Source organism: Panthera pardus, unplaced genomic scaffold (assembly GCF_024362965.1).
Source record: "Panthera pardus isolate Hobbes unplaced genomic scaffold, ASM2436296v1 HiC_scaffold_22, whole genome shotgun sequence".
Taxonomy (NCBI): domain Eukaryota; kingdom Metazoa; phylum Chordata; class Mammalia; order Carnivora; family Felidae; genus Panthera; species Panthera pardus.
In genome coordinates, this window is record NW_026526788.1 from 69,948,587 (window position 1) to 69,974,663 (window position 26,077).

Below are 26,077 nucleotides of genomic sequence, written 5' to 3' on the forward strand. Positions count from 1 at the left end.
GTGGGATCCGGGAGAGCGCACGGTCCCTCCCACGTTCGACTAAGTCACGGCCACATCCCCGGTGGCTGACACTTGGGGGCGCTCAGTAAATCGAGCAGGACAGATTCTGGCACTAACTTCAGACCAGTTCTCCGAGTTAGGAGACGGAGCTCGTCCACGACGACGGAGCGGAGTTCGGGTCCTACCGCCCCCCGCGCGAACCGAGACGCCCCAGCGAGTGGAAGCCCATCGGCGACCCCAGGGCTGGTCCCAGGAGCCCCGCCCCGGAGAAGGTAGCTCCAGCTGCTGCGGGCGCCCGGCACCCAATCCCCGGGGTGGGCACGCCACCAGCACGGACTGGGGTCGGGGGGGCCCGGCTGGGGAAGAGCCCTCTGGCTGTGGGAACCGGGTCCCCTAACCGGTGCGGAGACCCGAAGGGAGGTGCAGACGGGGGACAGCAGCGGCAGGAGGGGAGAACCCCTGGCGAGCGCCCGACCCTCGAGCGCCGCGAAGTCCGCCGGGCGCGCTCTTCAGGGTGTGCGGCTGCCGTTCCGCGCGCGCCCCGTTGGCCGAGCGCGCTCCCGGGTCCCTTGGAGCGCTCCCGGGGACTGTGAGCGCGGCGTCGGGATCGCAGAGCTGCCTGCGAACTTTATCCGGCAAGTTCTAGGGGTGCGCGGGCAACTGCACGGGCGCCTTTCCCCCGGGCGGTGAACGCGGACAGCGTGCGGACCCGGCCACCAGTTTTGCAGAGGGCGCCCTCCAGGGGCGGTGCGCGCCCGCTGCGCGGGCAGCAGGCGTCGCCCGCTGTCCGGCCTGCCCGGGGCTGTCCCGCGCGACTCCGCCCCCTGCCACGCCGGGGCTTTTACTTTCGCTTTCGTTTGGGCGGCCGCAGACCCTCAGCGCCGAGGGACCGCGACGGACGCCAGCGCTGGCCGCCCCGCCGCCCGCCGCGCAGGGGCCTGGTAACTTCCGCCCCCGCTTGCGCCCCTCCCGCCCGCGTGCGCTCTTTCCCCCCCTCCACAACCGCCCTCCCACCTGGCCCTGCTCCCCCTCTCATCCCCCCAGCCGGCCCGCAACGAAACTTTGGGGAAAGAAAGGGCCCTCGCGCCCCCCCGCCCCCCTCCGGCATCGCCGGCTCGGCTCAGCGCGCCCTCCCTTCCCCGCTAACCAGCTGGGACTGCCGGGCAGTTCGGGCTGTTCGGGATTTGGAAAAAGGGGGCGTGGATTGAGACGCGAAGGAGGGGATCGATCTCTCGCAAGGCAGGCAGTGAGCGCTCGGGTGTCTGACCGCCCTGGGCGCCAGTCCCCGCGTCCCTGTTTGTCAGCTGTGGGCCTCGGTCCTCCCTGTGCCTGTCTGTTAAATGGGATCGGTGGTGACCGCGGGCTGACGGTTGCTGCCAGGCTGTAAGGAGGTGACAGGCGCACAGCCCCTCCGTGGGAGCTCAGTGCGTTGGAGCTACCGTCGTCCTGGCTGGGGCCCCTGGTACTGAGCTCTTGAAGGTCTCTTGAGGAAGTGAAAAAAAGGCAGGCTGCAGGTCACCTTGCTACCGTTCACCGTTGTAGTCAAGTTTAGCGTTTATGGGGCAGTAAAATCGCTTGTGGGTTATTCTGTGTGGGTCATTTCTAGGCCATTTCGCCTGAACTCTTGCTCTGGCAGGCTACGTGGCCCTGTCCTTTGTTTACTTACAGGTTATTTCCTCCTTTCGGGGGCTACAGCCTGAGCCCTTACAAAGGGGATGAACACAAGAAAATAACAGTAGGCCTGCCCTCTCCAGGCACAGCAGAGGTGAGATAGGCCTGGATTTTCTTGGGTAGGCTGTGGAAATCCAAGCCTTGGCCTGACTGAAATGATGTGGCCAGGATTAGGCACCTCACGGTCAGCACCCTTATTCTGGGTGAACTTGAGTTCACCCAGAAATCAAGCCTAGCCTCATAGGAGTAAGACAGTCGTTGAATGTTTCCTGTCCCTCTGCGCAGCGTTCAGCATCAACCCAGCAAGATGCTGTAGGTTTCAGGCTGAAGACCCTTCTGGCCTAATGTTTGGAGGGAAAACTCTGGGAGGCCTCCCACGGCTGATCCGTGGACATAAGCCTGAATTTTATGCCTCTGTAGTCAAGTCCAAAGTCCCCTCCGCGTGGCTGGGAAGGACAAGCAGTTTAAGCCACACCCCTGCTTTGACGGAATAGGTCAAGGGTTTACTGAGTGTGCAGTTCCCCTCTGCCTGCAGCACCCCCCGGCCTTGTACCCTCTGGGCTTCCCCTTCTCAGACCTCAGGTCAGATATCTCCTCCCCTGAGAACCTTCCCGAATTCCTCTGAAGCCCAGTCGGGTCCCCCGGGATGGCCACAGATTGTTGGTCCGCATGGCACTCACGACAATCGCAGCTTGACATTTGTGCCCTCCTTTTATCAAAGTTTGTCCCCCATCAAGGCAGCACCAGGTCAGTTTGCTCCCAGCAGTGTCCCCAGCTCCTAGCACACGGCCTGGTGCGTTAGGCTCCCAGTAAGTATTCGAGGAGGAGCTGCCCCAACTCTTCCCAGCACCCCCAACACCATCAGAGCAAAAGTCTGGCTTTCTTAGGAGCTGTTTTGCTTAGGTTTGTCCTTTTTTAAAAAAAAATTGGTCACGTTGTTTTATCATGATACATCCTAGATTCAGCCTTAAAGACTAGCATTAGCAAAAGGCTCAAGGCTTAATTACCACATGTTGAAGGTAGTGTCTTCTTCTGACGGCTCTTGTGTAACTTTAACTTGCTAACTTTAAAAAGTATTTCTGTGCTTTGCTGACAACAGTCCACACTGAAAAGTAACTAAGTGTATGTAAAGGAGATGAGATAAAATTATCGAGCGTTTCTGCGTGCCTGGATTCATGCTTATCTCCTTTGGGAATGGGGTCATCTCTGTTTTCAAGAAACATTTTGCACCCTAATCTGAACGCTCTAACCGCCCCCCCCCCCCCCCCCCCCCCCCCCCCCCGCTGAACACACAATGCACATTGCTGGCGATGGTGGAGGGTTGATGAGGTGTTGAGAAACAAGATGGCCACCTGACTTCCCACAGTCATGGTAGAGAGCTCGTGTGGGACCCTCCCTCCCTCTCCGTTCTCTCCTTACTGCCCAGCTCACCCCTCAGGTAAGCTGCAAGGGGACGTGATACTACTACTCAGAACTCACAGCCACTGGGTCAGCACTCTGCCATCTTGGATGCCTCCCTCCCCTCAAGCTGGGTTCCTTCTCCCCACCTCCAGAAGCCGTTACTTGTGCTCTGGGGCACAGTGTGTTGTGTCCAGTGGATGCCTTCTTGTTTTCTGACTGAGTGAAAACATCCCTGGGCGGGCCTAACAGAAATGCAGGCCTGCATCTGCGCACCCACTCTGTGCAATTGCTCGGAGACTGAGACCAGCAGAAATTAGACTCTGGAGAGGGTTTCCTTTGTTACTGAAAGCCGAGCCCTTCACAGGGAAGGAAACAGGAATGGATGTAGGAAAAACGGCTTTAGTACAGGCTCTACTAAAACTCTCTTCTAACCGGCCATATCACTTTTAGCGGATTCTCTTCCCTTGGGACATTTGTTTCTTCCAGCTTTCCGTTCAGTTAATATTTCTGTCGTAGGCACCTTTTGTGTGTTGGGCGCTTCTGCCGTGATGAACTTAGAATTGTGTTTGAGCTACAAATAAGCAGAGTGAAAATGAAAAAAAAAAGACAAAGAGAACAGGGGTGGGGGGAACTGATGAGATAGGTGTAATCAAGGAGGACCTCCCTGTGGAGGTGCCATTTAAGCTGAATTCTGAAGATTGATTATTAGCCCGCTGGACAAAGGTGTCATGTCCAGCAGATGTATGAGTGGTGACTTCCAGAAAGAGAGAACTATGAGCCCTGACAGAACCTGAAATGAGCATAATATGTTTAAGGATGCTGGGAGGCTGCATGGTATGATGGTAACGGGGGGTGTGCTCTGGGTGGGGTGCATGCTGCTGCCTTCAGATCCAAGTCCTGCTCTTTACTCGTAATATAACCTGGGACAAGCTATCTACCTGTTTCTAACCTCACCTTTCTCATCTGTCAAAAAGCAGTGATCATAGGAATGGTCCGACAGCATTGTTGAAAGTATTAAATAAGATAATGCTTACAAAGCAATTAGTACAAGCAAATAATAAGTCAGTTTCTATTCTTATTGTTGTTTTCACGTCTTAAAGTAGAGGGAGCGGTAGGTTAGTAAGAGATCCCACTTTTTTTAAATAAAGAACCAGGTAGGAAATATTTTAGGCTTTTCAGGCCGTATGGTCTCTGTCGCAATTGCTCAACTCTGGTTGTGGCAGGAAAGCAGCCATAGGCAATATGTTAACAAATGGGTATGCCTGTATTAACAATAAAACTTTATTTACAAAAACAAGTGGTAGGCCGGAGTTTGCCAACTCCAATACTAGATCATAAAGGGTCTTAAAACCCAAGGAGGTGGGTTTAGATTTGAACTGTTGGATCATAGGGATCTCTTGAAGATTCTGGAAGAGGAAAATAATAGGATGGAAATCTGTCTATTTTGGTAGACCCGCCGAAAACCGTCTGACACAGAGAGCTTTTGCTTTTTGCAGGTTGCTAATGTTTTCGAACGGGGTTCAAGCGATGCCAGGCAAAGCTTGAGCACCTTGTCACCTGTCAGGAATGTAGAGGGAGTTTCCTGTTACAGACCTTCCACAGCTTCTCTTACTGGGGGATCCTTTAACAAAATCAGGGACTGCCAGATCAGAAGCTCCCTGAGGGCACAGCTTTTGTTCTCTTTGCTGCTGCCTCCTCCCTCTCTGGAACAATGCCTCAAATAGAGTTGGCACTCGAGCATTTAACTGCATGGTTGGTGCAGGAGCCTTGGAGCCTAAACATGCAAGACTGCTCATCTCCAGGCTTAGTCAAAAACCGCAAACCTAGGGGCGCCTGGGTGGCTCATTTGGTTAAGCCTCTGACTCTTGATCTTGGCTCAGGTCACAATCCCACAGTTTTGTGAGTTCGAGCCCTGCCTTGGGCTCTGCGCCGACAGTGGAGAGCCTGCTTGGGATTTCCTCTCTCTCTCTCTCTCTCTCTCTGCCCCTCCCTGGCTCCCACTGTCTCTGTCTTTCTCAAAATAAATAAATTAAAGAAAAATCTTAGAAAAAAACCCTGTATCATCTAATGAGTGCTACTTAAAAAGATCATGAGGCCAGTGATGCGCTAGATACCAAGGTTCTGGTTTTTTTTCTTCCTTCCAGATGGCAGACGATCAGGGCTGTGGCGTGGAGCAAGCAGCTGGGGACTCAGCAAGCAGAGATGCAGTTGATGCTAAGCCAGACCGGTCTTCCTTTGTGCCATCACTCTTCAGGTACGTTTCCTGGGCTAAAGAGGGGCCCTGGGCCCCTCCAGCCTGCCATGCCTCAGCCATCTCCACACACGCCTGGGGAGAGGGACATTCAGGGCAGGAGGTCCGTGCTGCGCGTGGAAGATTTGCACAGAACCCTGACAGCTGTGTGTGACAACATTCGGGTTCCGGCGTGCACTTCCTGTCTCTGGGGGCAAGCCCAGAGGTGGGGGAAACCAAACTGGCGGGGAGGGGGGGGTCTCCGGCTCCGCAGCTGCGCATCTGGGTGGCACCTGCCCAGGAGGGAGGGGCTGTCCGCATCAGAGGTGATTTGCAGGCAGCCTCCTTTGGGGCAGAGCCTGGGTTGCTGCTGCCCTTTGGGACCAGGTTTGGCTGCCAGGCAGAATCCGGGGGCATGGGACAGGAGGTTCTACGGTAGCCCTCCATTGAAGGAAGCATGCCGTCTGCTGATTCTCACCTTGTCGTTTCTTGAGTCCACTTCTAAATTTCCAGATCTTGGCATTTAATAGTAATAATAACAACAACTTAATTTATTACGTTCTCGTGTGCTAGCTCAGTATGGCACGCCGTCCTCCTAATCCCCGGAGATAGTTCTATCGTTATCACCATTTAATAGGCAGGGAAACTGAGGCACACAGACGTTTACCAGCTTGCTTCTTTGATGACAGTTAATAAATGTCGGAGGGGCGCCTGGGTGGCTCCGTTGGTTAAGCATCCGACTCTGGATTCCGGCTCAGGTTGTAACCTCACGGTTTGTGAGTTCAAGCCCCGCGTTGGGGTTCTGTGCTGACAGTGCAGAGCCCGCATGGGATTCTTTCTCTCTCTCTTTCTCTCTCGCTGTCTCTCAAAAATAAATAAATAAACATTTTTTTTAATTAAAAAAAAGTAAATGGTGGAGCTGAGATGAGAACGTACATGGTACCACCACCACCCAATAGCTCTCCTGTGCTCTCCATTTAAAAGTAGGAATGCAGGGACCCAGAGGGGCCCCTCACCTCCCCTCACCCTTGGCCATGAGGCGGCAGGCAACAGGGCTTCCTCGCAAGAAGCCGGAGGGCACTGTGGGTCAGAAGCATCAGACTTTTCGGCGTCTCCTAAGTCGAGCCCCACCTGGGAGGGACGGTGACAGAGATCAAAGTTGAGGTTAGGGAGTGCTCCCAAGCAGTGCTCAGGAGGGGAAGAGCCGGTGATGAGGGGCAGCCTGGCTCCCTCCAAACAATCCCAGAGAAACCCTTGGGTCACGCCATCCCGGACAGGACTCGGAAAAGTGAGAAGACCTCCACATCCTGGACCTGAGTTCCTTTGGCCTTGGTGGCCATTTAGGGTCAAGGATACCCCATGAAATGAGCAGAACATGCAGCTGCAACTCCTGAGAACTTTCGAAAGCCATAAGGTCAATTGATCCAGTACGAGCCCTTTAGAACAGTGGCCAGCAAATGTTTCGTTCACGGAGCTGCAAAATAACGTTCTAAAACGACACATGCACACACATACTTTTGTTGTTGTTGTTGTTTGTTTTTTACATTTATTTTTGAGAAACAGAGTGAGACAAAGAGTGAGCAGGGGAGGGGCAGAGAGAGAAGGAGACACAGAATCCGAAGCAGGCTCCAGTCTCTGAGCTGGCAGCACAGAGCCTGACGTGGGGCTCGAACCCGCGAACTGTGAGATCATGACCTGAGCTGAAGTCGGACGCTCAGCCGACTGAGCCACCCAGGCGCCCCTATCTGCACACACATATTTTAAGGTGACCTATAAATTTCTTGGCAAATAGGTGCAAAGGACGTGAGAATATTTCAGTTTTCCCAAGTCTCTGAGTCTTTAGGTTAAGCAGGTTGCCTGTCGGTGACAGAGAAACAGAAACTGTGTAATGGTCATTTCGGAAGTCTTAGTAAAGCCTTGTGGTATACTTCCCAGAAATTATGAAACCCAGCGGTATGTTGTAAATACTGACATTTGAAAATCACTTCTTTAAATGTATTCAGTGGACTCTGAATCCACAGTACTTTTATAACCACGTTTCTCCCTTAAAAATGTACACGAGCAAGCTGTATTTAACAGCTGGAATTTTTGTTGTTTCTTTTTCCCCGGAACTCTTGTTTTTTTGCTTTATTTCCCCCCACAGTATTTTATTCTGCTGTCATAGATTTAGTTGCTTGAATGATCTCCCCATCATGCATCTCTGTAACCTAAAGGTGTGCATCAATGCATATGCATAAAGTTTTTCAAAATTTAAAAAAAGTTTTTTTTTTTTTTTTTTGAGAGAGAGAGAGAGAGAGACAGAGTGCAAGTGGGGGAGGGGCAGAGCGAGAGGGGGACCCAGAATCCGAAGCAGGCTCCAGGCTCTGAGCTGTCAGCGCAGAGCCCGACCCGGGGCTCGAACTCACAAACCATGAGATCATGACCCAAGTCAAAGTTGGACACTTAACCGACCGAGCCACCCAGGCGCCCCTATGTATGCATAAATTTTAAGACATTTTTCCAGGTATCATGAGTATTACAAGAAATTTCTGCTATGTTAAGTTACTGATAATTTCTCCGAGACTAAGTTACTGTCTTGACTCTTATTAATTCACAGTTGATCCAAACAAATGTTGGTAAGTCATTAGCACTATTAAATCATTTTTCATCAAGATAATTATTAAATAGAAATTGCATTTAAATTGCAACTTACAATGGGAAAGCGGGCTTTTCAAAAGCTAGCTTATGCATACGTGGATAAATGAGAGCCATTGCCAGAATAAGGAAGCATTCAGTATCACCTCTTTTGCCTGTTTGTCATTTTTAGAGGTAGAAGCGCTAAGAAACCATGAATAAGTACGTGGGATGGCAACAGTTTTGTGATAATAATTGTCACTTAATTCTTTGAATTCCTTCTAAGTTCTGTGCCAAAAAATGACAAATCAATTAGGTCCTTCAATTGTATCGAAAATAATTACAAATTACTTGACTTACAAAAGGGTTTGTTATTCTGCCCTTAGAAACATTGATTTTTTTCTTTTAATGGGAAGTATGCTCAAAAGGCTTTACCAAAACTTCTCAAAAAACTGTTAATTAAGCCTGTTCCTCTTTAGTTGGGGGCAAATTGTTTAACCCAAAATATTCCCAACAGAGATAAGATAATTAAAGTAGCGATGATGAACATTTGTCAGTATCCTTTTTTTTTTTGGTAAAAAGCTTTTAAACTGTCTGCTTTTTAAGATATTTCATGGTTAAGACCTTAGAGCTGCGAATGTAGCTCATTCACTTACGTCAAATGTCTGCTGTATATTCTAGTTGACAAAACCAGTCCTTCTTGTCGAACTAATCTGCCACACCAGATTTACTTTCAACCAATAAAGGTCTGATACCATTTCCAGTTCAGCAAATGTGTTATAAGGCATCCCTGTGACAACCATCTTGTTTCTAGTTCTTAGAGGATGGATGCACGGATGGATGGATGGATGGATGGATGGATGGATAGATGAATGGAAGAAAGGAAGGTTGGATGGATGGATGTAGGGTGGGGAGGGAGGGAAGGAAAGAGGAAGGAAAGGGCACAAAGAAAGCCGGATGCTGTGTTCACTTCTCTCAGTGTTTATTTGCTTTGCTGTCACAGAACTCTAGCTCAAAAGTGATAGTGTCTTTGGAAATAATCAGGAAGTGAAAAAGGCAAAGTCATTATTTAAGAGCCACAACGTTCCCTTTCCATTCTATGTTTATTTTTATTCAGTATATTTTGTAAACATATCATCGAATTTGGAACAGCCCAGGGTGGCCCCAAACAGCCCCATTTCTAACGCCATCCTTCACCCTTATTAGACTCTTGTGTAAATAGGAAGCCCATTACCATGCCTGATTCAAAGAGACCCACAGATACTTATATTTGAATTGTCTATTAGATGATGTGGAGGTTTTGACACCATCTAAGAATCAGGGTGGATGAGAATTCTGCTCTTCTTTTACTTGGTGGGAGATGGGAAACAGGGGAGGCAGTATCTCAGGCAAACCAGTTTTCGGAAAAATACACATGCAAGTTGAGGATCTGATCATGAACTCCCTTAAAATATCCTATGTCTGCACCCCTTGGAAGGTCTTTGAGTGCCCTGTTTGAACACCTCTGCCTTAAGATGCATCATTTTACGGAAGAGACATGGTCTGTGATATTGGGGTTTTTTTACCCCCTTAAGTCCTTTGGAAAGGTCAGTAAGCTCAGGTAATTTTCTGTATTATAGTTCGCTACCTTTTTATAGCATGGCTGGTGTTGACATCAAGCTTCATTTATCAAAATAAACAATTATCCTTGCAAAATATTTGAATTCAATTCCATTTTCCAATCAAATATTTGAATTAAAGTAAATGGGCAGGGGCCAGACTTTAGAAGGGTTTGTCTGTCAGTCATATTAAGGATTTGGAATCCTAAAGAACAAGGAAGTCATGGAAAAGTTTAAGTAGAGTGACTTGATCAACCATACCTACCAAAAAAAAAAAAGTGCCAGAGCAGCAGAGCTGCAGTGCGGGGCAGGGCCTGAAGGGGGTGCTGTTGCAAATTCTCTGGGCGAGAATGGGAGCGAAACACCAGCCGAATACGACAGGTGGAGCCTTCGCCTTTGGCCCCAGATGTGCCAGGGGTGCAGAGAGGTAGAAGCAGCGAGACTTTGTGACCAAGAGGGCTGAAGGGCTGAAGAGGGGAGAGGCGAGGAGGAAAGTGGCACCTGGACCCCAGGGAATAGCTGAAGTCATATAGTGACCCCTGAGCTGTCTGGCTAGGAAAGGGGTGACGAAATCCATTATTTCTAACAGAAAAACCGGTGTTTGCCACCTTCCATTGCTTCCCTGAACATTTCTGCTGCCTTGGCCCTGCTGCCCGAGAGCGCAGGATGGATTTGGGTGGTGCCAGGGACTTGGCATGTGATGGGACCAGACCCTAAGTGCAACTCCAGACAGTGGGATTTGCCGCAAAGAGCAGGTGTCCACTGTCACACCTGACTGGTCAGCACCCTATACTTTCACTTCTGTTACTTAAGATTCTAAAGGGGAGTTGTTTATTCTGCTGAATTTAATTCATTGGGGTGACCTGAAAATGGCAGAGCAAAGGGTCCACCTCCACGGAGTGAGGGACGCTATGCCACAGGTCCGACGTGTGAGCGCATCAACCACTGCGCTGGAGTGCTCCCCGCAGCTGATGGTGGGCACCCTACCCAGACTGTCCTGTCCCCAGCTCCCTTCTCGGGGCGTCAGAATTGCTATCAGGTGGCACCTCTTGCCCCTCTCTAATTGAGGACACGTGCCCTCCCCTGGAGACCTCAAGGATTCTGGGAAACAGGTCTCCTTTTTCCCCCCAAAGCTTGGGAGGATTCCGTGGCCCCAGGTAGTGCTAAGCTCTCAGACTTGTCTTGGCTTTTTCGCCTCACTGTCACTAGATGGCGCCACAGCCTCGTTTTATTTCCATTCCATTGGACCCTGAGTAAACCCAACTGCTCTTTAACTTAATTTTTTTTTTTTTAAAACAAGAATGCATTTAAATGTTTTCTTATTTCCCGATTATTGAAGAACGGTTGGAAAACATAGGAAACCTCAAAGGAAAGACATGCAAGATATTAACTTAAAATTAGTAAAAGTGTTTTAATTAGTTAAAATTAGTAGAAGTAAAAACAAAAAAGGAGAAATCGGTATGTGCACAGCCTGCATTCATTTTGAGCCATTGTTTAAGGAACAAGGCCTAAAGTCATCTGCGAACTTACAGAGGGATTCTTCTTGAAGTAAAGGTAACCCAAGCACCTGGCACAGGTTACCGGCCATCCGTGTTAGCAGTGTGGTCCCTGCCCTGAATGTAAACTCAGGTTCTTTTAGAATGTCTAGGCATGGCTACAGAAAATGGCTAATGGCTGAGAATAGCTAATTGCTGAATTGTAGTATATTAGGAACTATGGGAGGAGGAGGGAGAGCCAGAGGAGTTGGAAGTTGAGTTATCAGGGCCCAGGAAGAGCCCCAGCGACAGTGATGGTCAGGCCAAGCTACAAAGCACACAGATTCTTAGAAAGTGAGTGGAGGCCCACATCTGGTGGCACCACACCGGGAGCCATCGAGGGTACGAGGCCAGGCCCCACCCAGCAGCCTCACACATGTCCTCTTGCAGGCATACCTCAGCTCTGAAATCAGAGGCTTAGTTCTGCTCAAGGTCAGCATTAAGGGAAATAAAAGACAAAGGAGCAAACAGATTTCATGCACTGAGATTTCCCCCGGGCCCTGGTGGAGCCTTTGTGTCCCTGCAAAGAGGTTTGCTTATCCTTCCGTTTACCAGGTGAAGGGGGCAGGAGAAAAGCCTCATTCTTGAAACTTGATAAATCCCCTGTTTTTGAGACGCTGGTTCAGATCCCATGGACTTTGTCTTCCATATCATCTTCGTGCTCTGCCCTGTGTGCTCTTCGAGTGTATTTAATGGATGCCACAGGGTTATCATTCTTTTTCCTGCATTGCAACTTGGGTTTCTCCACCAGTTAAGTGTTATATGTAAACAGATCCCTGTAAAAAAATGTGTGTTATTTGTATAATTATAAGAAAGATCCTGGTGGCCTGTCTTTTCATTTGGAGGGGAGGGTGTTTCAGAAGAAGCAATGCTTTGGAATTAAAGAACAGAGCAAAGATAGCAGACCTTAACTCATTCCGAAGAATATGTTAAGCAAAAGCCATTCGATCATACCCACTGATTAAGAGAGGCCAGGTCTGGGCCCCCTAAAAGAAAGAGAATGGTAAAATATACCCAGGGAGTTCACCTTTCAATAAAGGAAGTCTTCGAATTCATACTACAGAATACTGGATGCCTGTCTCCGAAATTTGTACATAGACCATACTAACGATTTAATGCTGTAATAAATCTAGAAGCAGTGATGATTCTTAAAATGGCAACAATGGAGGCGTGGAGGTGGACATCCCAGGTTCTGGTTCTGGCCTTGCCTCCCAATCACTAGTTGAGGTACCAGCAAGTCCTTTGACCTCTTTGAACCTCAGTTTCTGTGTCTACGTAATAGGTATATGAATACCTGTCCACTGGATTGCTTATGAGAATTGAATACAGTAACTGTCAGCTTACTGAACTGCCTGATGAGGAAGAAACTGTACATGATTCCTGACAGGGAAGAAATCATAGAACCGTAACGTTAAAACTGGAAGATGCCTTAAAAATGTGATTTATCCAGCTCCCTCCCATAACAGTCAAGGACGGTTAAGACCAGAGAGGTAAAGTACTTTACCCATAGTCACCCAGCAAGACCAGCACCAAGACCTGGGTCTAACTTGGGGTCCAGCGATCCACCCCATACATCAAGTGCCAGTCACAACTGCAGTGGCGTTGAGCTGGCCAGCCACGTTAATCTACCAGCAGAGCAGGTTTTTTCTTCTACCCAAGTGGGTCAGCAAATTTAATTCTTCGTTGAAATTGCTCCCTTTCTGCCCTGCTTCAGCTGAGGGCTTGGACAGAGTTCCAGCAGGGCTAGCGATGGGCGTGCTGATAGAGGGTCAAGTGCCCATTTCAGGAGCAGAGAACCACACCTCTAAAGCATGGTGACGGGATCTAGAGACTTTGAAGCTTCCCCCACATGCAGAATATCTCCAGTTATTATAGGTTATTGCTCTTCTAGAAGGGAAATCATGAGCTAGCTGTATGGTTAAAAGAAAAAAGTGAAGAAGGGAAGTAAATGATCAGGTTTTCATAGTAATAAAAATGTTAAGACACTATTTGTACAGAATTAAGCCTAGGTGCAGAAAAGTACTATGAAACTTAAGACCTGTTGTTTCTCGGGGGAACACGCGGTCACAAGTAAGAGTTAGTTGTGCAGTGTGGCCTTGCCTGTTCAAACCCTGAGCTTGCTGGGGCTCAGGGTGTTCTGTCTGGCACGCATGTGTAACAGTGGGTTTGTCTGCTGTTCCACAGATGAGGAAGAATGAGGGCCGGGGCACCTGGGTGGCTCAGCGGGTTAAGCATCCCACTCTTGATTTCTGCTTAGGTCATGATCTCACGGTTTGTGAGATCGAGCCCCACCTTGGGTTCTGCACTGACAGCACGGAACCTGCATGGGATTCTCTCTCTCCCTCTCTCTCTCTGTCTCTCTTTTTCTTTCTCAACATAAATAAGCATTAAGAAAAAAGAGAGAGAGGACTGAGTCCTGTTAGCTGTTCTAAATTCTAGAGCCCCCCGCCATCATACAGACAGCAGTTTGAGGCTGTTTCAAGAGAATTCTGTCCTTTATCTCCCTCCTGAATTTTTTTTTTAAATTCTTTTATCAATTTTTATTGTCAGAGGTCTCTCTGCTTTGTTTTTCAGGGGAGGAGGCAAGTGATGTGGAGAAGTTTGGGGAAGGAATCTTTCCCTCCATAGCCTATTTTAAATAGACTTTGTTTCCCAAAGTAAGCGTATGTTTGCAAATCTGGGTTCCAGAACAGAACGTATGGAGCCAGATTTCTCTCTGCTCACAGACCTGAGCGTGGCCGAGGGTTCGGTTTGCCCAGGATATCAGGTGTTACAGCTCCGCTCTGTCAGTGGCACACCTTTCCCTGGCCGCGACCTTGAACCAGGAAATTGAGAAAAGCATCATCGTGAGCAGTTTGCTTAATAAGGGTGTTGTTTTTACGTGTTCACACTTTCCTCCTTGCATTTGGAGGGGTGAGATGGGGAAGGGTAGTAACTCCTGGATCATTCAATTTGTTCAAGACGATTGAAAAATGATTTATATGCCTCATTTGACAATTAAGGTCTTTGGCTTGCCTCTGTAGTCTTTTATTATTTGTACGAATGCCTTGCGTGCTTTTATAAGGCGAAAAATAACCTCGAGCATTTGGACTCTGATTCACCACAAACTCCCCTCCGATTTTTGTTCATTTACTTACATGTAATTTTGCCACCTCCTGTAGCTTGGCACTTTGTTGGGTTGCCCACATCTGCACGCTCATCACTTTAAATAGCCGTGTGGTATTTTATTCGACTGAATCTCAGTCTCTTGCTTAGCCATTCCCGTTTCCATGTTTTCACTCTTAAAAATGGTGCCGCTGGCTGCATCTTTGTGGAAGTCTGGGGTATTTTTTTCCCCCCACTTCAGATCCCATGCTCCTAGAAAGTCACTTTTTCTCTAGGGAGCTGTCCCGGGGTGGGGAGAATGCAGCCGTGTGGAGCCTGGGCATTTCTGCCGGTCAGCAGAGAAGGGGGAGGCCAGTGTGACTTTCCCAGCCCCAGCGTGAATGGTCCTGTGGAAAACTCCAGTGTGCGGTTCACTGCTGATTCAGTCACGGGCCTTCAGGGCCAGGCGGGCTGTGCCAGTCTGCTGTCCCCTGCTGAGCCCCGAGCATGTTGAGTTTTTATTATTACAGAGAAGAAGGAAACCCGCTGCCCAGAGTTGCCGGGCGAAGCCTAGTTCTGATGCACAGGGGGGTCCTTTCGGATGGAGACACGAGGTACCGCCTTCAGTCTTTCCTTTCCTCTCTGCCTTGCTCTGTGCCTTGGTATGTCAGGACTGTCGGGGATACCCGCTGTTAAAATGTTGAAACCATGAATGAATCATCCCAAAAATATTTAGACAAAGCAGCTACGAAAACCAGAGCCCTAGTTCCGAATGGAAGAGCCCTGGGGAAATGTGTGCCTGGTGGTGTGTTTACTTTCCTGCTGATGAATGTCTGCAAACAGATAGAGCTTCTGGGGATCCTATTCATGGAGACGCTTTAGAAAATAAACAGTAGCAGGTTTGCGTGCTTCTATTCCCTTCCAAATATAGAAAGGTATAATTCACATCTCGAGCAGCCGAGGGGATCTGGACGAGGATAAAACCTGTATTTATCCACTCCGGTGATGGGGAAAATTATACTCACGCCCAGAGTGGATTGTAAAAGTTCATTGTGCCCTTTCCGAGGTTTTTTTACTTCTTCGCAAAGTAGGCAGAGTATTTTTGTCCTACAATGGTTTCTGGTACAGGTTGCTATAGGCTCTTCAAGGACATCTTTTTTGTATAAATGACCATCAGGGCTTGGTTGCGATTTTGTGCCTCTTGACTTTGTTGAAATGACTGAGTTGCCCTCGCACTGCAGAATTTGAGGTTCCAAAAAACAGGTCCCTAACCGAAGAAGTTAGGATAATCTAGTTTCTTCCTGATAATCAATGCTGGCATTGTCTGTGTTCTTAGCAGAGATTTGAGCCTCTCTGAATGTGTCTGGGAAGAGAAGATAATGGTACGTGCTCATACTGGTGAGGAAATGCAATACCAAGAAAAAATAAAAGACGGTTAGGATTAGGAAGCATTGGTATTCGATTGACTGCCCGTTGCATTTTAGTGCACACTTTTGAACAGTTGCTAAGTTCTGCCAGGTTATGGTAGTTATTGCAATCTTGTTTGGCCCTAAGAGCAGTGATTTCATGGCCAGATTTATTTATTTTTTTAATCTGTGGCCAGTTGTGAAACCCAGGAGCTTTTAAAAGGATTTAGAACTTTTAATTCACTGTTCTGGTTTGTCATGAGCCTTGCACTTGTGAGCAAGAATCCTGTGTTTCTTCTCAGCATAGTAATCTTGGCCAAAGTCTTCAGAAAGTGAAAAAGGTCAGGATAAAAGCTAGGTTTATCAGCAGAGAATTAGCGAAGGCAGAGGAGAAGGGGTGTGGTGGGGGGGAGCGCAGGTAGTTTGGAAAGTGGTAGCATCTGACTTAAATACTGTGGCCAGTTTTTATTTACTATGTCTTTCCCTGCCTCTCATCTATACTTTGCAGAATAAATGGGATAATGATGATGAACAGGCTTTGTAAAGCATAAAACACTATTCAGTGATATTAGTGATGCTTGTTCCTGGTGACTTAGGGAATGTCTGGAGTGGTTCCTCCTCCCCCGTTGGCGAGGTTTGTCAGATTCAGGACAAAGACTGGTTTTCCATTGATCTGGTCCTGGGGTCTCTGTGCCACAGCAATTCCATGCTCTAGGCTCTTCTGCAGAAAAGTCCTATCAACCCAGGAAAACAAGAATATCCACTTTCAGAAGGTCTTATCTCTGGGGGAGGATCACCAGCTGAAGACGTTTCCAATCTGATAAATGTTAAAAAAAAAAAAAGAAAGAAAGAAAGAAAAAGAAAAGTTTCTAATCTGGGTCTTTGAAAGTTTCTTAGCAGCCACCCCCGGGGAGAACCTGGCCCCGCTGAGCTGTGGACTGTTACCATCTCTCTGCGGTGGCTAATTAATTAGCACAGTCTCTTCGGAGCCCTTGAAGCGGCTGCTCCTGTCCGATAGCAGTTGTTTATCTGACGGTCTGCCTGGCTCTAGCAATTGATTTCCAAACAGACAGTAACTCTTTAAGAGCTATTGGCACCGGGATGGCAAAGCTTCCCTCCCCTGACTCTGAGTTACTGCGCCACCAAGGCCACGCAGGGGACCCGCCGAACACCGTGCCAACGAGGGAGAGCAAGGGTGGCGTTGCACACACAGTGGCATTTCCTGGAAGCGTCTCAGTTGCGTTGTCCAAGTAACAGCAGTGTAACATTTCACTTGACTGTCACCCCTAGGAGACCTCGCAGTTTTCACGGAAAGCTGTGGATCACACACACGTGACCCTAAATACGGTCTCGCTGCTGCCGATTGGCACCTTCCCCAGGCCGTGCTTCCCGAGGTGTATCTGGTCCGAGCTTCTGGCCAAGAACCGAGGGTCCCAAAGGCCGTGCCCACACGGAGAGTGATGTCTGAGAGCGGAGGGTGAGCTGGCCCTGGGGACCGCAGTGAGAGCTGAGGGTCCGGGGAGCCCAGGCAGCAAGCAGACAGGCTAGTGCTGAGGCCCTCACATGTCAGAGGCGAGCGGCTCCATGAAGACACCCAGGTCCGGCTCTGATCCTCTAGGTCTAAGCTTGAGGCCCCGGGAATCTGGGTGTTAATAGAGACAAGAAATGTGGGAATAGGAAACTTCGTGTTGGACCTGTGAGTGAATCTGGGCTCTACCCCTGTGTGGCTTTGTGTTCTCAGGCAAGCTAATGTCATGGGGCCAGCGCCTGACAGAGTGGTCGTCAAGAGCACATGAGGTAACGTATACAAGGCAGTGAGCGTTCCAGAATGGTCCTTCTTAGAACTGTGTTTATTACCAGCACGGTTATTGACACGGAGAGGAGGAAAAAGCTCAAAAGGCTAGGGAAGAAAATCACGTGTAAGATCACAGTGAAAAACAGAAACACGGTGTCTCTTTAACAAGTAGCACAAAAAAAGTCCGAATCCAGTAATCTTCAACATAAGCCAAGTAACGGAATCTGTTTGCAGCAGGTGATTTTTAACTACTAAATCATTTTTTTTAATTTTCTTTTTTTATATTTATTTATTTTTGAGAGACAGAGAGAGACAGAGCACAAGTTGGGGGAGGGGCAGAGAGAGAAGGAGACACAGAATCCGAAGCAGACTCCAGGCTCTGAGCCATCCGCACAGAGCCCGACGCGGGGCTCAAACTCACAAACCGTTGAGATCAGGACCTGAGCCGAAGTCGGACGCTTAACCGACTGAGCCACCCGGGCGCCCCGCTACTAAATCATTTTTATTGTAACCTTTTGAATAATTAATTCAGTCACATGTACTAAAAAAGATATATCGTCAAATCCTTCCTCCTTCATGCTGCCCTTGCCCCAGGGCCCCTATTTACACAGGTAACCACTCTTCGTGATATACAACTACCGTTAGTAATGATAACATTTAGGTACTATTTTCTGCAGGCCAGAAGCTGTTCTGAGTGCTTTTTGAATATCCGCTTGTTTATAAGCCGGGAGGCAGATGTTGTAATTTTGTTCTTTTTACAAACGAGGAATCACAGAGGGGTTAAGCAACTTGCTGATCACTCGGCTCTGTAGTAGAGCCGGGTTTCAGAGCCAGGCAGCCCAGCCCTGGAATTAATGAGTTTACCCATTATGTCACCCTTCAAGAGTCTTTATGCAGGTACAATCGAATGTAAACGTAGATTTTCCCCTCATCTTCCCCTAAAGGGTGGTATACTATTGCCATCGTTTTGTCCCTCTGTTTTCTTTCATACTTAACCTCCGCCTTGGAAATGATCCCACGTAGGGACACAGAGAACTTCCTCATTCTTCCCTGCGGTACCGTGTTATTTTGATTAAACACCCTGCCCTTCGCGGTTCGTCCAGGAAGTAGAGGCTGAACTGGATCTTTGTACCTGTCTGCAGGTCGTTATGGGAGGGGCCGACGGGACACATTTGTGTCTTCCAGCCGGGCCTTTCCACAGTTGGAAATAAGAGCCTCGGGGGTGGGGTGGGGTGGGGGAAAGGGAAGAAAACCCACCAGGCCACGAGTGTCTCCAAATAGCCTTAGGGGTCACGCACAAGAGAAGTTCTGCAGTGAAATAACTGTCCTGTGTGGGTAAACATGCAGCAGCTAGGGACTATCCTAAAAGAGTCGCCTCTCAGAAGTCATTTCTCTTCCCAAATGTGAGGCTGTACTTAATAATCTCTGCAGCAACCTTGCAGGCAGAATGGGCAAAATGGAAGTGAAGGCCTTGCTCTCACTGGAGTCTTTGAAGGGAGAATGGGACAGAAAGGGCGCTAATCCCCAGGAGAGGGTGCTGGGAAGCCTCGAGGCTAGTCAGTGAGGGATTCTGATCTCTTGGACTCTGATTCTAGCAGAATGTATCTATTATGCCGTGGGCTTCGGTCCACATTTTTTTTTTTTTTTTTTTTTGTCCTGGTGCTCTCTCCATCTTGACAGCCCTTTCGTCCTTTTGTCTGTCCAGTGACATGCTTTAACCCGGTCACAGGGGTTGCTTCCCCACAAGTTAAGCTGCAGATGGAATTTTCCCAAGGCCGGTGCCTCTCTTAAGAAGATGAAGTCAATGGAGTAGAATTGATTGCTCTCTAATACACATTTGGGATCTGGAAAGACCTGGGTTTAACAAAAAGCTATTTGGGGTTAGAAGGAAAAATAAACGACGGACTCAAATCCAGAAAGAGGAAGGAGATACTCCTTTCATTTTGAAAAATGAGAGTTCAAGTTAGGGGCCGGTAAGGTAAGGGAATCCCCTCCCCTTTGAAATATTTACCAGGGATAAGAATCACATTTCATATTCAATTTTAAGGTACTTTTCATAACCATGGAAATTTCTTTAAAGTGTATCTATCATTATTCCCCTTTTGTGTTCCTTTTTTTAAAAATTGATTTTCCAAATCCTATTCTGATAAAAGCCGAGTCCTTTTTTTTTTTTTTTTTTCATATAACTTACAACCAAGCCTGTTTTTCTTATAAAAGATGCTCACTGGCATCTTTTGTTTTGCTCATCATTGGGGATGGGCTAATGACAGCTTTAAAAAAAAAAACCACAGCACATTTATTACTTGGATGTTCTTGTACAGTTTGTTTTAGGATAACTCATATAGCAGAAGATAGAAGTAGAGTCTTATCTCTTAGAGATCCTCCAGCCTGCTAGACTTTATGCTGGTCTTATTTCGGGTCTTTGAGTGGCCTTAAATTAGCTAAAGACCTGTCAGGAGGAAATGAGAAAATGCAGGGAGAATTTTAACAAGGTCCTGGCCCATAGTAAGCCCTGACAAATGTTAGTTGTCATCAGTACCTATGGAATGGCCCTAATTAAGCCACCTCCCCCAACTTCAGAGGCATCAATTGAAGACCAAAGACTTTGTGTGCATATGAAGGACTATGTGCAGATAATCTGCCTCATGCACAGAGGACACTGTCAGTGTGGGTCGTTGACAGGGAATTCAGAAGTAAATCCTACGCTCCCATACATGGCATGCCCTTGAACACCACAGAAGCTCACTTTGCTGGTATTCGTCTCCTCTGAGCTTTTATGGAGGCCCGGGAGGGGAAGAAGACTCCACAAGAGTATTTGCTGCCCATCAAGTCGGCCATCTGATTCTGTGACGGTCACAGAAGGCTGTTTTCCAGGAAGGGGGCTCGGTGCTCTGTGAAGGGTTCCCTTGGGCAGATTCTGAGTCTCAGTCCAGTGCTGGTTTGGGCTGCCTCCCTGGGGAAAGAAATGTGGAGAAGAACGGACATCACCCCCCTAGACTAGACAGAAAAAGTAGGGAAGAAGAATCGAGAGATGGTAGAACAGATCGAGGATGTTTTTCTCTGAAAAATCAGACGATATCACGGAAGAAAGTTGGCCTTATTAAAAGTGGAGGATAAAGTGGTGTAGCGGTTGAAAAACAGCAACCGGCTGTCTGGAGATTCGACATAGAGAGCTACTCTGTAATCTGGACCCAGGTAGGAGGGGCGACGGCAAAGGCCATGTCCTTCCAGAGACTCTGAGAAACTACAACAGTGAGATTCAGTGAAGCCTGGGGGGGGGAAATACCCTTGGGCCTGCATTTGTCAGGTACCAAGCTGAGTTTTTATTTTCACTCTACTCCTAACAACTTTTGATGACAGTTTTGCGACAGTGGTGGATGAGTCTTCTAACAGATAGGCCAGGGCGTGGGACTCTGAAACACCAACATGGGATGCTGACCGTCACCTGAGGCCGACGTGTTGGTCTCACTGTGCTCATCACTGCCTGGCTGACCTTGAACAACCCCTGCCTCTCTGTGGACCTGTTTCCTTATCTGTAAAATGAGGGGATAGGACTTGATTCATTCATTCACAGAAGACTTTTTTTCAACCTAATTGCCCTGACTAGAACCTCTCCTGCAGTATTTAACAGAAGTGGCCAGAATGGACTTATCTGACCTGTTTTTGACCTTAGGGGGAAAGCGTTCAGTCTCTCATCATTAAGTATGGTATTAGCTGGGAGTTTTTCATAGATGTCCTTTTCCAGTTGGATTAGTGCTATTGTAATCCTAGTTTATGTAGCATTTTTACCATAATAGGGTACTGTATTTTGTCAATTCCTTTTTCTGCATCAATGGAGTTGATTATATGGTTTTGTCCTTTATTGATATTATGGATTACATTCATCGATTTTTGGATATTAAACTAACCTTGAATTCCTGGGATCGATCACACTCGGGGATGGTCAATAATCCTACAGATTTGACTTGCTAATATTTTTTGAGAGTTTTTGCATCTATAATTATAAGGGATATTGGTGTGTAGTTTTTAAAAAAATATATTTATTTTTTATTTTTTTTTAACATTTACTATTTTTGAGAGTGAGAGAGACAGAGCATGAGCAGGGGAGGGACAGAGAAAGAAGGAGACACAGAATCAGAAGCAGGCTCCAGGCTCTGAGCTGTCAGCACAGAGACCGACGTGGGGCTCAAACCCACAAGCCGTGAGATCATGAACTGAGCCGAAGTCGGACGCTTAACCGACTGAGCCACCCAGGTGCCCCTCCAAAAAATATTTATTAATGGATAACTTATATGCCAGGCATTGTTCCCGGGACTGGGGACGCAGCAATTTTTCAGAACAGATTAAAAAAAAAAAGATCTCTTCTATTGCGGAGCCTATATTCCTGTGGATGACTGGCACGGCTGCTTTCCACCCACATTTGACCTTTTTTTCTGTGTTCTCTCAATGATGCTTCATGTTCAGCCTCAGTGCCCATGTGCCAGACTTCTGGAAAGCTGGATGGTCAGTGTTTGGAGATTGGAAGGGGACTACTTTCTTTTTTTCTTTTTTCTTCTTTAAAGTTTATTTATTTATTTTTGAGAGAGAGAGAGAGAGAGCATGAGCAGGAGAGGGGAAGAGAGAGAGAGGGAGAGAGAAAGAGAGAGAGAGAGAGAGAGAGAGAGAGAATCCCAATCAGGCTCCGTACTGTCAGTGCAGAGCCCAGCGTGGGGCTTGAACTCACAAACTGTGAGCCTGAGCCAAAATCAAGGGTCAACATTTAACCGACTGAGCCACCCAGGGGCCCCAACTTGCTTTTTTAAGTTGCTGCTCCTTTTGTCCACCTTTTCACGTAACTGCTTCTACTATTAGGTATTAGCATTTTCTGTATGTGGATTCTTTCATCCAGTATTATATTTGCGAGATTTGTTTATGTGGCTTCTTGTTGTCACGGTTGGTTCATTCTCGTTGTTCTGTAGGATTTCATTATATGCATATTCAGTTTATTCACTGCACTGTAAATGCACATATGGATAATTTCCTGCTTGGGGCTATTGCTAGACAGTACCCCTGTGCACGTGTGTAGATCTTTCCTTTTTTGCAAACATATTTACTCTACTTTGGGCGATAGCCCCAGGAGTGGAATTGCTCTGTCATAGGATGTGTTTTAAGTTCAGTTTTGGTAGATTCTACGAGTTTTCCACCACGCAAGTCCAAAGTAGGTTCCCACAGCAATGTATGACAACGCCAGGTGTGAAACACGGTCACCAGCACGTGGTGGCCATCCTGGTGAGAGTGTCCCGGTATCACACTGTGGTTTTAATTTGCATCTCTCTGGCATGTAGCGAAACAAGGCAGGAGATCCCGTTCGTTTTAAATATGACAATTAAACAAAACCATCTGCCCCCCTCGGGCCTTTTTTCTTCACAGATACCGCAGCTTTCTTGGGCACCCCTTCCCTGCTAATAATAGAATCCAGAGGCCATTTCCATCCAAATGTCTTCCATAGCCTCTGACTGCCTTTATATTTCCCCAGTAAGAAGAAGAAAAATGGCTCAGGAAGATCAGTCACGACCACCCAGGACCAAGTGCCTGCATATCAGTATAACATGAATTTTGAGAAGGTGGGCAAATGCATCATAATAAACAACAAGAACTTCGACAAAAAGACAGGTAAGTGTTGTGGGTGTAGGCTAACCTCTCCTGTTCCTTTCCATTGTCTTCAACTTGTATCAGACTTTGATTGGAGAAAGGCAATGTCCATCTGCTATGGCAGACAGCCCCCATCCAATGCTATTTATGTGTCCGGGGGGAAGGGATGTGAGGACGCCAGAAGCTTTGGAATCGAAGGTCCCACCATGTGCATTATCTGATGCAAGACTGGGACCAAAGGGCTAAGAGTCAAGGGGAGCCTTTTGGCCCCAACTGGAGTTGCCATGATGAGGCTCACCTTCTGTGGGTGAGCTGAGTAACCCTCTCCTTTAAGTTTGCTTCATATATCAATTCCACATTAAAAAAAAATTAATGTTTATTTCTGAAAGAGAGAAAGAGTGCAAGTGGGGGGAGGGACAGAGAGAGAGAGAGGGAGACATAGAATCTGAAACAGTCTCCAGGCTCCGAGCTGTCAGCACAGAGCCCGACGCAGGGGCTCAAACCTGTGAACCGCGAGTTCGCGACCTGAGCCGAAGTCGGACGCCCAACAGACTGAGCCACCCACGCGCCCCGAGTTGCTCCCTTAAATTGTGACCTTGGGAGCATTTACACAAGAGCCAGCAAAGCTGCACTTACGCCTGACGGGGCGATGCTGGCAGGCAGTTCTCAGCCCGGGATTGCTCATCGTGGGCTTGATTCCCACAGGCATGGGCGTCCGAAACGGAACAGACAAAGATGCCGAGGCTCTTTTCAAGTGCTTCAGAAACCTGGGTTTTGACGTGGTCGTCTACAATGACTGCTCTTGTGCCAAAATGCAAGATCTGCTGAAACAAGGTGCGTGCCTACCCCCTCCCTCCGTCTCCTTCCTGTTCCCAGGAGGGGCAGCACGCCAGTGGGCTCGGAGATGGGGGGCCGCCTTTGCAGGACAGAGGGATTTCAGCCTGGGCAGCTTTTCCTTCGTCTGGACTACTCCATCCCTGTCTGCAGGCTGGGCGGGGGTCTCTCAGGAAACTTAGATCTCTCCCTAAAAAGATGAAATCTGCTCATAGGACAGCAAATGATAGGTTTGGGATCTACAGAACAGTTCCAATTTCAAAGAGTTAATTCGTAGGGAAGGAACAAGTCTGTATCATTCTGTCCAGAATGGAGTTGAGATGTAAACTCTTTTCTAGTCCCCATGTACTTCAGAAGTGTTATTTTTTTTGAAGCTTCTGTATTTCTTTTGAGAGAGAGTGAGAGAGAGAGCAAGCAAATGTGCACATGAGCAGGGGAGGGGCAGAGAGGGAGAGAGAGAGAGAGAGAGAGAGAGAGAGAGAGAATCCCAAGCAGGCTCACCCTGTCAGCCCAAAGCCCAGCACAAGGCTGGATCTCACAAACTGTGAGACCATGACCTAAGCCGAAATCAAAAGTCAGACGCTCGACCAACTGAGCCACCCAAGCACCCCAGGAAGTACCTTCTTTTTAAAACAGATTTTACAGATGAGGAAACCAAGGCACAAAATGGTTAAGTAACTTGCCTGGTGTCACAGACCTAACAAGCAGTAGGGCCATGCCCTTCAGCACCCCAGTGTGCTGCCTTCCGGCAGCTGCCTGAACCCCCTCCCACACTTGGGGCGCACATCCTCAGGAGGCAGTGCCATCTTGGTTTCAGACTGAGTGAGAATTCTAGAGTTCTCCGTGCCTCTCGCTTCTCTCCACTGGTCTTCCTTCTCTCTGGAGGGGTGCTCCTGCCCCTGAATACCTGTCCCGACAGCGGTCACTGCCAGGCTGGGAAGGAGGACCCTTTTGAGGTCCCGCAGGACTTACGTCTTAACCTTTCAATCTTCCAATGGCTTGCTTGCAGCCTCTGAAGAGGACCACAGAAATTCGGCTTGTTTCGCCTGCATCTTACTAAGCCACGGAGAAGAAAATTTAATTTATGGAACAGACGGCGTGACAGCGATAAAGGACTTGACAGCCCATTTTAGGGGGGACAGATGCAAAACTCTTCTAGAGAAACCCAAACTCTTCTTCATTCAGGTAACCCCCATACTGTCGAAAACGGGAAAGGATTACAGAGTGACTTGGGTCGGATCACTTTTACAAACGTACGTGCTGTTTCGGTCGGGGTTTGCAGACTGGGGTTTTGGTTTTCTACCTCTAAATGCTTCGCATCTGTATTTGCATCAGACCACGGATTGTGAGGGCTTCTTTAAGACACTGCAAGATTTTCATTGGCTCTGGCTTACTAATTCGACACAGGCTTTGTTCATTTATTTATTGATCAAATTCTTGCCGAACCCGCCACGCATAGCCCTCGGCACCGGGACGCAGCAGCGAAAAGCACACGCGTGCCTGTTCCCGACTCCATGGAGTGATCTCTGCTTTGTTACTTAGGCTTGCCGGGGGACCGAGCTCGATGACGGGGTCCAGGCTGACTCGGGGCCTATCAATGACACAGATGCCAGTCCCCGATACAAGATCCCCGTTGAAGCCGACTTTCTCTTCGCCTATTCTACGGTCCCAGGTATCAAGACCATGCCACTCCATCAACACGCAGGCCTGGGGCTGTATCCCTTTCCTCTTGCTGCAGTGCTAAATTCCCTAAAACGCAGTAGCTTCCGATATACAAGTGGATTGTCTTCCGCTTCTGGAGGTCAGAATTCCGAAATGGGATGGCAGGGCCACATTCCTTCTGGAGGCTCCAGGGGGAAAATCCGTGTCCTTGCTTTTTCCAGCATGTTTGGGTTCCCTGCCTTGTGCTCCTCTTCCTCCAGCTTCAAAGCCAGCGATCTCACATCTCTGTGACTCTTGTGTGAACCTGTCCCTCTCTCTGACCACAGCTGGGACAGGTTCTCCTCTTCTCAGGACTCCTGGGATTAGGTCGGGCCCACCTGAGTAACCCAGGATACGCTCCCCCCTTACTTCCGTAACTGTGATCACATCTGCAGAGTCCCTTCTGCCAAGTCAGGTACCCTGTCCATGGGTTCCAGGGCTAGGGCGTGGACGTCTCCGGGGGCCATTGTTCTGCCTGCCACGGAGATGTGTTCGAGTTTCTCTCCAAGGAAGCTGAGCCCTTCCATTTAAGTATCACTACTATTCTTGGTAATGGTAAGAGCAAACATTTCTGTAGC

General features: G+C 48.1%; 1 protein-coding gene across 2 annotated transcripts in view; it reads left to right on the top strand.

Annotated features, from left to right (window-relative positions):
- CASP7 (caspase 7) overlaps positions 1–26,077 on the top strand; it is a 30,574-nt gene continuing 4,497 nt past the window's right edge. Inside the window, exons 1-6 of one of the 2 annotated variants that reach the window (XM_019459480.2) lie at positions 1–272; positions 5,217–5,326; positions 22,849–22,985; positions 23,670–23,798; positions 24,808–24,983; positions 25,341–25,470. In XM_019459480.2, coding sequence (XP_019315025.2) covers positions 5,217–5,326; positions 22,849–22,985; positions 23,670–23,798; positions 24,808–24,983; positions 25,341–25,470 — 682 coding nt within the window. In that variant the 5' untranslated portion in view covers positions 1–272. Of the gene's footprint in view, positions 273–708; positions 942–5,216; positions 5,327–22,848; positions 22,986–23,669; positions 23,799–24,807; positions 24,984–25,340; positions 25,471–26,077 lie in introns of those variants that run through there. The other variant, XM_019459478.2, reaches the window with a different exon arrangement.